General features: G+C 41.2%; 1 protein-coding gene across 10 annotated transcripts in view; it reads right to left on the bottom strand.

The window, feature by feature from the left end:
• Nucleotides 1-1,103: 1,103 nt before the first annotated feature.
• The window catches only part of LOC119658627 (F-actin-uncapping protein LRRC16A), a 64,356-nt gene continuing 53,150 nt past the window's right edge, over nt 1,104-12,309 (bottom strand). For 7 of the 10 annotated variants that reach the window (XM_038066130.1, XM_038066133.1, XM_038066135.1 and 4 more), the window contains 5 exons: nt 10,945-11,292; nt 10,359-10,463; nt 10,243-10,299; nt 9,606-9,823; nt 1,104-1,705 (listed from right to left, as the gene is read on the bottom strand). In XM_038066130.1, coding sequence (XP_037922058.1) covers nt 1,613-1,705; nt 9,606-9,823; nt 10,243-10,299; nt 10,359-10,463; nt 10,945-11,292 — 821 coding nt within the window. In that variant the 3' untranslated portion in view covers nt 1,104-1,612. The remainder of the gene's footprint in view (nt 1,706-9,605; nt 9,824-10,242; nt 10,300-10,358; nt 10,464-10,944; nt 11,293-12,309) is intronic. The other 3 variants (XM_038066134.1, XM_038066136.1, XM_038066137.1) reach the window with 3 other exon arrangements.

Below are 12,309 nucleotides of genomic sequence, written 5' to 3'. Positions count from 1 at the left end.
TAGTCATGGCTGATGATTCTACCAGCGTAATTAAAATAGAGGGAATTTTGAGCCATTTTGGAGAAAGAGTTTCTTCCAGAGATAAGTAAACTTAGCAACCGCTGTTCATGATGAATGGGACTCTTTTTATCCATTTGAGAAAAGTATGAATTTCCTACACCAAAATAATATTAAAAACATGGAGTGAGCTGATGATAGTAGGGATTTGAAGCCAATAGAAAGTGTCTGGACCACTCTAAAGAAACACTCGGTAAAGGCTGAAGAAAAAGAAGAAGACTCGACAGATAAAGATATGTTGATTTCGATGTTCAAAAGAGTGTGGAGTAAACGCAACAAAATAAAAAAGGTTTCTAACAACACTCAACTTATGCAAACACAGAAGAGTTGGTGCTCTCAAATCGGCCAAGGGTGCCTTTATTAATTTGAGAATAAAAATGGTTTCACATTAAAGTAAAGGTTATGGATGAAATTTAATTTCTACGGAAAGTTTTCCAACTTTCTTGACAAGACTATACATCCGACAAACATGTTTCTTGAACGAAACAATGTATTGATTTCAAAAATCGAAATTTCGAAAATTTTCTCAGGCGCAAAGCATAACACTTCCTAAGAAAATTGTTGATTGCAATGAATTAGTTAGCAATCGTCCCGATAAGCCGAATACTTTCAGGATATTACAACGCCGAGAAGCAGTTTTTATTGCTGACCCACAACTATCAAGACGACTAATCACCTCTTCGTATTGGAAACAACCTGCAAATCGTATTAGCGGCGTTAAATTCAGCAAAATATATATTTTCATTAAAACGAATACAGACGACATTAGTTCGAAAACAACATTATAATTGAAATCAATTAAGAAAAGATCATCGATTGTCAAATACGAACAAACTTCACCGGTAGTCAATACTGCCAATTCTAGCCACTAGGTTAATTTCAAAAATATGTATTTGGAATATGACAATTTTCTTTCAATTTTTATAGTTGGCACTTTGTACATAACTAGCTAAGGAAATATAATATCCTTCTATGAGATCAAATATAATTACTAAAGTTTACTAACTTATCCAACCTCCACATAAACTACGAAAATAAAACCTAAATTTGGAAACCATAATTGTTTTATTAATACATTTATTATCTTAGGCTACGACGTAATAAATATTAACGCAACTTGTCATTATACACGATTAAATGTAGATTGTTCATATAATTCATTCTTTTCTTCCGAGACTAATGTATAAATGGAATAGAAATTGAATATATTCTAGCATATAAAACGTTACCACATATTGTAAACATACTTTTATTGTTTCTTCTCCTTTCCTCCTATTCTCCTTCAAATGTAAAAAATATCCATATCAAATATAATTGCACAAATAGATGAAATGAGATGAAAAATATTGAGAAATCATATGATCATGAGACACGTAAATAAAATTATTTTGACGTAATATGTTTTCATGTAAATATCAATACTATATGTATTTTGTTTATGATTCGGAATATTTTAAAAGAATGCAGTTTAGAACTGAAAAATATAACAGGCGGGTAAACCATAGTTTTCGATAGAGCGACTTCATGTATTTATTTCCCTTTATCGATTTTTACACTAAACATCAACGGTATCGTCTTTACTGTATTGTGCTTCACGATAAATTGTGTTGCGGAATGAAGATCGTTGCAGGCCTTCAACTAATTTCTCCTGGAAATTATAAATAAAGAATCAAATATACTTCAAAATTCCAAGCAAACTTTCCATACAAATTTATCATTATTATAATCAACCGAAGATTCAAAGATGCAAAAAGTCAAAAGCCCGCGCCACTGTATGTGACGTCATAAGTCGCGGCAAGAAACACCTCAAAATACGAAACTTAATTTCGTGCATGAAATGTCAAGAAGGACGGTGAAATATTGTTCCGTGCCTTGTTGCACAAATAATATAATATAATAAATAAATAAATAAATAATAACTCCGCCGAAACCGATCCCAAGCCCGGTTGTGAAAGGAGGAGGGATGGATAGCTTCAATCTGAATGACTATACGCCACCGCAGCGTCTCAGGGGGTAGGTGAGGAAAGTGCAGGAACTTTGCAGTCTTGCAGATTATTCACTAAGGAAGCTATCTCAACACCTGGAATGGACTGAGGAAATGAACCTATTCATCATCCGCTCCTACTACGAAATAACGGCGGGGGCAGGTACAACATCTTACCGCCCCTTGTTGCACCAGAGATTCGTCGAGCGTTTCCCGCAATTCGCGCACGTGACTGTGCAGCGAGTCGCAGACCAGTACCGCCTTATTACTCGCAGCGACACAATCCCGGCTACCATCAGGGAACGTGTTCGACTTGAGGTCATCGGGGAAACTGGTGACCGAGAGTCGATGGGAGCAGAGGCGGCGGCATCAACAACACCACGCCGCACTGCAGGTAACAGTTTCAATACTCACCGAAGCACTCTTCTCCACCGTCCAGCTGAGGTTTCCGCTGAGGTTCGGGACGAATTCCAAAGAGCGTGTATAGAATTCTCGGATATGGATCCTTTGCATAGACCAGGCATTCCCAGGCTCTATGCATCTCCAGTAACTCCGGGAATTCTATCTCAAATCAATGAAGAGATTGCATCTCGACTGTGTGCTGATATGTCGCTGCTGCAACTACAATCACTTGTGTATTGTGGTGCAGTTGCGGCTATCAGATTGCACGGTCAGAAAATTCGCTTTCGTGTTATTGGTTTGAATGACAAAAGAGATCCACCATGGAAAATTCGTTTGGAACGTCGGTGGGACTCACTAAGGCAGGACATTGCTAAACTGATTCAGATCAGCACTGGCAATGCCAGCCGACGGGTGAGAAACAAAGTGCAGAGGGTTTGCCGGAACTATGCCATCCCCTGTGAGACACCCGTTGTTGAAATTCTGGACACACTAAAATAGAAACTTTCTGTCATATGCAGTCGGTTACGACGGTATGGCGAAAGTTATTCCAGACGTGTCCAGAATGCAACATACGCGAGGAACCAGCGGAGCTTTTTCAGATCTCTCAACGAATCCCAACAGACCGCCCAGACAATACAGTTCTCGGTGAGGGAAACGAAAGAGTATTGGGGTGGACTTTGGGGGTTACCTGCCCAGCATGCTGAGTGGATCACCGCCGAAGGCACCCGCCATGCCAATACACCTGGCATAAATTTCGCGGATTTTACCGAAGAGGAAATTCGACGAGCCATAAACAGCTCGAAGAACTGGAGGGGCCCAGGTCTGGATCGGGTGCAGAATTTCTGGTATAAGAAATTTACCAGCGTACACAGTCGGTTGACACGCAGTATAAATGAGGTCATGAGTCGGCCGGAGGAATTTCCACCCTTCCTCACTGTGGGGATTACCTACCTTATCCCTAAGAAGGACACAAAACCGATTACTTGCTTACCAACCCTCTGCAAATTCATCACGTCTATTATTAGTGGAAGGATCAATGCGCACCTCGAGACCAACAACATTCTGTCCGAAGAGCAGAAGGGCTGCCGAGTTGGGTCAAGGGGTTGCAAAGAGCAACTCATTATCGACTCGGTAGTTGTAGGACAAGCAACTAGAGGCCAAAGAAACCTCTTTAGTTGCTATATCGATTATGCCAAGGCTTTTGGTAGCGTTCCGCATAACTGGCTAATCGACATCCTACATCTGTATCGCATTGATCCGAAACTAATAAAGTTTTTGGCGACAGTCATGGAAGGGTGGCATACCACCTTATCAGTCCATACATCTGAGGGTGCTAATACCTCAGAGCCCATCCGTATACGGAGGGGCATCTTCCAGGGGGATTCGTTGAGTCCCCTCTAGTTTTGTATGGCACTGAACCCCCTTTCATGGCTACTGAATGATGCTAGAGGGCATGGTTTTGCAATAAAGTATGGCCTACGTGCTAAGTGCGAACTGACACACTTGATGTACTTAGATGACATCAAGCTGTATGCTGGTACTGACAACCATCTTAGAAGTCTGTTGCGAATAATAAACATGTTCAGCCGTGATATTCGGATGGAGTTTAGATTAGACAAGTGTCGCAAAGGTCATCACGAGCCGCATGCCGGACATAGCATTGGTGACCTCTACATCGAAGCTATGACCGAGACAGACTTCTACAAGTACCTAGGAATTGTGCAAGGAACCCATGCTTGAGTTGGTGATCTGAGGGATGCTTTGCTGTCCGAATTGCTGCGACGTGTAAAGCTGGTGCTGAAATCGCATCTCTCGGGGAAGAATAAAATAAGCGCGTTGAATGTATTCGCTATCCCTTCGCTGGCTTATGCATTCGGAATATTGCCGTGGACGAAGACCGACCTGGAAAACGTCCAGCGGCGGATACGGACAACTATGTCCAAATTCCGAATGCATCACCCAAAGTCTGCCGTGGAGCGGATGAACCTGCCTCGTGACATCGGAGGTAGGGGCGTGGTTGACGTGGCGGCACAACATCATCGCCAAGTCGACTCGCTGCGCGCTTATTTTTACAGCAAAGAGCAGGCGAGTCCCTTGCATGCGGCTGTCTGTAAGGCAGACTGTGGGCTGACTCCACTTAACTTGAAGGATCAATCTTTCAATCCTCTGAGTGAGGTGAAGTCGGACCAAGAGCGGATCGATGAATGGACGTCGAAGGCAATGCACGGTAAACACGTGAATTGTCTTTGGCAGGCATTTGTCGATTTGCATTTGTCGAACAGATGGCTGTATGCTGGGGAGCTCTTTGCTGAGACGGAGGGGTTCATGTGTGCCATTCAGGATGGCGTGGTCGCCACCCGAGCTTATAAAAAGCTCATCATGAAAGAACGAGTGGAGAACGACCAGTGCAGAATGTGTGGTTCGGCGTTAGAGACGTTGAACCATCTCATTTCTGGCTGTACTGTTATGGCACCGGTGCAATACATCACCAGGCATAATGCTGTATGTAAGGTTATCCATCAAAACCTTGCATACAAGCATGGGCTGATCACGGGAACATGTCCGGTTTACCGATATGAGCCGCAAGCAGTACTTGATAGTTCTGCTTACAGCATGTATTGGGACCGCACCACACAACAAGCCTGACGTACTGTTAGTTGACAAGACGGGTCGCTCCGAGTATATTATTAATGTTGCTATCCCCCATAATAGCAACATTGAACGGAAATACGTGGAGAAGAAGGTGAACTATGAGCCATTGGCTCGTGAAATCAAAGAAATTTGGCGTCTCGAACCAACTCGACTCGACGGATTCTCCCACTGACCTACCACCGGCCACCACCACCAGCGCCCCTTTAGTTTTTAAATATGTAGGATCGTCCGAGCCTAAATGCTTGGCACTTAGTGCTAGTATTAGGTAAAATCCGGCATCTGCCGAGATTGTGATAACTCGGTAGTAAATAATTCTGTAAAAACCCTACTGAGAGCTTTTTCGCTCTCCCGAAAAAGGAAATATTCCTAACAAGTGAAGCGCCATCACCCGACTAAACTCAGTTTCTTTAGTCAGGTTTAAATTTTGAGGATCATTTCAATATGAGTTAACACAGTTTATACTTGAACTTCAATCTTAATTGGTAATATATGACTGCGTTAGAATTTTGTGTCATTATTATTCATTTCCCGCTCAGTGCAAATTCATTTTTTTGCAGCCTGCGAATCTTCCATAAACATACGTTTTATCGCCGTCCAGTTAAAAGTGCGAGTGAAATTTCTTGTACACCTGTGTTCGGGCATTATTTCCGCCACATATTAACTGTACTCCCCCCACTGCATTGTCTCTATAACCATTACGCTGCCTCATGTAAATCAATCGTGTAACAATATGGCGAAGATTTGCATTAATTTAATTTCTCTCACTTGTCAAATGGAAGATGTCAGCGAAGCAATCGATGGAGATAGATATTAATCAACATTAAAATACGATTACTAAATATAATTAATTTACGGTAAACAATATATTGAACTTTCCATTTTGACACCTTTCTTTACGAAGACGTTGTACTTGCCAGAATTTGCTATACAGCTTGTTACCATCACTGCCGAAACATAAGGTAAATTGAAGGATTGTTAATTCGCGTAACAATTTCCCACATTTCTGTTAGAAGCTGATTGATTACTTTAAAAGTAATAAATATTAAACACTAACCCGTACGCTTTCACGTAAATAAGTTTCAAATTCCTCGGTCCATGACGTCACATGAAGTGCGAATCAATTACCGCGTTTTCTTTTCCGCCTTATGAGAATTCAATTTTTAAACCATTATAATTAACAAATGAAGTTTCCGAATTGGTGGTGGATATGGTAATTGGGCAAGCGAAACTACTATTTCGGAGCTAAAAGGACTAGAAAGATTAGTAGATCGGTTCATAGGGGATACACACATTCCTAAATGGCCATTTCACCATAGGCAACACGCCTACCAGAAAGGCAAATCCACGGAGACAGCACTCCATGAACTTACGGCAAAAATTGAAAAGGCGATGTCCGATAAAAAATACGCCTTAGGCGCATTCATGGACATCGAAGGTGCCTTCAATTATGCCTCATTTGCGGCAATTTGTGATGTGGCGGGACAGCATGGAATCGAACCGCTGCTAATCAGTTGAATCCTTCACATGCTGGAGTGGAGGAAAATCCACATATCGGTCGGCCAGAAGTCTATTGAAGCAGGATGTCTCAAGGGCTGCCCACAGGGAGGGGTTCTCTCTCCCCACTGTTATGGCTCTTGGTGATGGATACCTTGCTGTGGCTCCTGGAGGACAAAAAAGTCTTCGCGCAAGCATTTGCGGACGACCTAGCCGTAATAATTACCGGCAAGTTTGCGGACACAGTATGTGACCGCTTAAATGCAACTCTGCATGTAATCGATAGCTGGTGCCTCCGCAATGAACTCACGGTGAACGCTAGGAAGACTGGACTAGTTATGTTCACTAGGAACGTCAGGTGGGGCAGCTATACGCTACCCACCTTAGCAGGCGCGGAAATCCAGCTGGCACAAACAGTCAAGTACTTAGGAGTACATTTCGACTCCAAGTTAACGTGGAAGCATCATATCCAGGAACAATACCAGAAATCCTGCAGATTGCTCTGGTGCTGTAGAAATGCGATAGGTAAGACCTGGGGACTTTCACCTAAACGAATATATTGAATGTATACATCCATAATAAAACCCATTTTGATGTATGCATACATCGTCTGGTGGCCAAGACTGAACTTTGCTAACAGCAGGAAGCTGCTAACGCAGATTCAGAGACTTGGTTGCCTAAGTATTACTGGAGCAATGAGTACTACGCCGACTGCGGTACTTGAAGCTATCCTAAATTTACCCCCCATTCACTTGGAGGTGAAACGGAAAGTAGCCAACGATGCATATAGGCTCGATACCATTGGGGCGTGGAAAGGCGGCCAATCTAATGGGCATGCGTCTATCTGGAAATTCCTTGAAAAACATCCGGTAACCCTGATGCTGACCGATCATATGGTTTCCAGATTCGTCTTTGAAAAGACATACGCTGTCGTAATCACCGAAAGAGAAGAATGGTCGACAAGTGGTCATGAATCTTTTCAGATTACAGACCTAATAATCTTCACCGACGGGTCAGTCATGGAGGATGGATCGGGTGCAGGTGTGTTCTCGGAGAATCCGATTATAGAACTGGCCCGACCCCTCGGAAAAATGACGACCGCGGAGATATATGCCATTTCATTGCCGGCAGAAGAATGTCTGCGACAAAAATGGAGGGGTCGCACCATTCGAATTTGTTCCGACAGTCGGGCGGCATTATCAGCACTAAATGGCAACAACATAGCAAGCCAGTTGGTGTGGAGTTGTCATCAGGTGCTGCTGAAACTTGGCCGACTGAACGAAACATTCCTGATGTGGGTGCCGGGGCACTCTAACATCGCCGGTAATGAGGGGGCTGATAGACTGGCTCGCCAAGGGTCTGGATCCACAATGATGGGGCCAGAACCAGCTCTTGGAATCCGACCATCTACTGTCAAGTCTACTCTGAAGGGTGAAATTGCAAGGATTCACGCAACCGAGCGGAGAAATTTGGACTCTTGCCGGCAAGCGAAAATCTTTGTGAAGGAGCCTAGGGCCACTAGAGAGGCATTTTTGTTGTCCCTTAAGAAGAGGGACATGAAAACCCTAGTAGGGCTTTTGACGGGACCATGCCCCTTAAACTACCATATGGAAAAGATTGGGGTAGTAGTTTCGGCTGTGTGCAGCCAATGTGAGGAGGAGCAGGAGACAGCTCTGCACTTTTTATGCAGCGGCCCGGCATCCTCAGATCTCAGACGAAGACACCTTGGCAAGGTTTTCTTCAATGAAGAATCTGCACACTCTCTGCCTCTTGAGAATGTTCTCAGATTCGCTAAAGCCTGCGAACACCGTAGGCGGGCAGCCATTGAATAGGCAACTTACGGGGATAGTACAATGGGCCTAATAATGACCTGAGTGCTCGGAGCTGCGGCTCCCCCCAGTTAACTAAACTAAACTAACTATTTCGGAGCAAAAAAACATATATTTTCTAACGCGTGGTTCTATGCTGGAAAACAGAGAAATAAATAATCAATTTCTTGCCTTATAATGACCGAAAAGTTCTTCATATTTCTATGACAGTTTACCTTATTATCTAATTATTTCTGAGAGACAATAAATATTGCAAAGACCATCGATCCATCGATCTGAACATAATAAGCAGGAAGCCCTCCGAAAAGATAATTTACAGTCACTTTTATGTCATTTAACAGGATTTGATACTTTACTTCACTTCAAACCGGTAAACAAAAAGTTATGTTTAATCCATATTAGGACAAAACTGCCAAAAAAGGAGGCAATTTTTACAATAATCTAGAACACTCTTTCGACACCTTTAAGTCAAAAGATATGAAGACTATCTTCGTTTTGAGAATGATGGGGTCCTAAGCGAATATAGTCGCTTTTATGAATCGAATGTTTTCAACAACCCGCAATTCTATTGCTCGATGTTATGTACATCCATTTTTCCACCATGATCGACGAATAGGTCGCCTCAGAAATTTGTGCCATTAAACAATTGTCGTGGGTAGAGTCTGTTTATATAAGCAAGCGAAAGCATAAAATAGTGAGAAGTTCCCTTTGGTGAAATTGAAGGAACTTCAATATTATTACTAAAATAGTTCTAAATAAACTACCTACTGTTTTCCAAAGATTAAGACTATTTTTCAAATATTTGAAGAGTTTTCGGCACTACAATATACATATTTAAGATATTAAGGCGGAGGATTTCAACGCTACGCGTTCAGACAGGGGCGCTCCTTAGTGATTGCTATCAATCGTGAGTATTGGTTGCATTGACTCAGTTTTTATTGATATATTGACCCAGTTTCTATTACTGTATGTTGAACAAACGCGTCTATATGATGTAATTGTCGGACAAGAGCGCAAGTCCATTTCTCAAACATTTCAAAGAGATTTCTGTAAAAAAAATCATCCCTTTTGGTCCCTTTGGTTATCGTTGTATACCATTCAAAAACAAAGCAATATTTCCAACTAACTTACAAATAAAAAGCTTCAAAATGCAACTAACATCTAAACAGAATATAATAAAATCAAACCTCAAACATTGTCGTTATATTTTTACCAGCGATCTTTTTTACTTCTGTCCGTTCGCCGCTTTCCACTTCTGTCCTCACACTAGAATTGGTTGTTGTACACGATGAAGATGAAATAACTGTTGTGGTTGACATACTATCGCTCAATTTAGGAGGGTTGTTACTGTTATCGTTTGCCGGAAGTTTCTTCCGAGGCAAAGCTTGGGGCTTTTTCATAAGTTCTGATTTATACCAAAATTTGTAACGATGCGAAGCAAACGCAGAAGCATGGATCATATACATATGTGTGGGTGTACGTATATGCAAATGCACGGAGGAATTTTTGTGCGAAATAGAATAAAAAAAAATAAAAGCAAATAATATATTGGCATGCAAATGAAAATCTATGAATAAAAAATCATTTTAATTTAGCTGAAAAATTCTTGAATTCTTGAATTTAAGACAACAGGCCGTTGAACTACTAATAGATATCATCATTAAGAAAACTTATTTCCCCATTTTACGAGGGAAAAAGAAAACAGCCTTCGACTTAAATCGCAAAAAAAAAAAACATAAAATAAAAAAATCCGAACAAAAGAAATGATAAATATTTCAATTCAACGTTACATTCATGCAGGTAAGTATAGATAAATTGACATACCACTTCGGTTCAAACCGGCAGCAAGTTCCTTCACAGACTTTTTTTCAAGTGCGGCACCTGCAATATTTTTACTGCTGCTTTCAGTGAAATCTCACAATTTGGATGTTTTTCCTTACCTGGCGTAATTCCAACAATACTGCCCCCTGAAGATAAAGCTGTACCGGGGCTTATCCCAACTATGGAGCCACTATGTGCTTGACTGAAGGGAACCACATCAACGTCTGGAAGTGAAAGTACGTACTTTATTTCCCTATACAGCTTCGTATTATATCTTTCTATGAAATATTCTTATAAACATTAAGCATCATGATTAATCAAAAAGAGCCAAACGGAAAATAATAATCAATGCAATATTATCTCCGAAGGTAGTATCATAATCTACTAGAACTTTGGTAGAAATCGCCAAAAATACAAGAACCAGTACCCAAGGAGAAAACAGAAGAGAATCTGCCAATCTGAAGTGTTCGATTTTTGTCCGAAAATAATCAAAAATAGTTAAGATCATATCGATGAAATCCATCAATAGTTTTTTATTTACTAATTCTTACCATTTGGAAAATTTTTCCAAAAATTAGTGTCTAGCAAAAAAATTAAATATTAACAAATAAGTGCAGTTTCATGCGAACGAAAAAATAAATTTCGATATTTTGCAGTTTACATCAATTAAAAAACGTTATACACAGAGTGCAAACTAAATCTTACCTGTTTCATTTTGTTCTGGTGTGGTTTTATTCGATTCAGAATTGAAGTCCCCCGATTTGGGTTCATTTCCAACCACTGACCAAGGTCGTGGCTTTTGAAGGACGATGGGTGTCTTTATAATTCCATTTCCCGTCTTATAAATGACTGTGTCGCCGCCACCAGCATGGCTTTTAATTGATTCACTACTCGGCGAACGCATTCTTTCGTCTCTGTTTGGCATTGGCAATCGATCGGTACGATCATCCTGGCCTTCTGTACGCATTTTTATAAGAGGAGATTTTCGTCCAACTAACGGTGAATACTTCTCTAAATTGTCCGTTGAACGAGACCGCGTGGTCCATGAAACACCTGTCAGCGGTAAGGGATAACAACTGTTTCAAACTTGATTCAATGCAAATGATATGCATTGATTCTACTAAATGGTAATGTTGCTAAACAAAGACGGAATCTGCACAGCATCTACTAGTGTTTAATTTGATCTGATATTCAATTTTATTTAACGTGCGAATGTAAACTGCTTAAGTTGCTTGTATTTTAGCAAACCAAATAAAAGTTCACTCCTTTCTTTGCAAAGACCACTAATTAATTTGATTCGTAATAGAGTAGAATTGCCCTGCACGACAACATATCGTTAATGGTTTGCATCTCAAGTATGTAAGGATGGAAGGAACTGGAGGTGCAAGTACCCCTTTAGACCCTTTTTAGTCTGTTTTGTTAACCAAATGACGATAGATTTTACACCAATAAATATTTCCTATTTCGGCAAAATGGAATTTATTAGGTTGTTGCATATGAAATGGCCGATTTGGAAATCAAGTGAAGTTAGTTGCGATTTTGCTGTATCAAACCACCACCAGTTGGCGCTGTTGCTGTCGGATAATGAAGTATAAATACTCTACTACATTTAATCAAGGAGTCATTTCAGTTTTGACCATCGTTGTGATAACAGTGAATGATAAGGAAAAAAGGATGGAAAAGAGCCAAAAACGTATACTTTTTCTGTATGAGTTCAAACTCGGTCATAAAGCAGCGGAGGCGACCAGGAACATTAACAGCTCCAGCTGATACGGTAAGCGAACGAACCACACGGCGATCGTTCGAAAAGTTCCGGTCAGGCGACGTAAACCTTCAAAGTGAGCCACATGGACATCCAGGACCATCGATTGATAACGACGAGCTGCGTGCGCTAGGTGAATCCGACACACGTCAGTCTGTGAGAGACATTGCAGAGAAACTGGGCGTACACTATTCGACAGTTTCCCGGCACTTGTAACAACTTGGGAAGGTGAAAAAGCTCGACAAATGAGTACCGCAAGCCCTTACGGAGCAAAATATGGCGCTTCGAATGGACATTTGCAGTTCTTT

Source organism: Hermetia illucens, chromosome 6 (assembly GCF_905115235.1).
Source record: "Hermetia illucens chromosome 6, iHerIll2.2.curated.20191125, whole genome shotgun sequence".
In the NCBI taxonomy this organism is placed as follows: Eukaryota; Metazoa; Arthropoda; class Insecta; order Diptera; family Stratiomyidae; genus Hermetia; species Hermetia illucens.
This window is presented reverse-complemented; position numbering and strand designations above follow the sequence as displayed.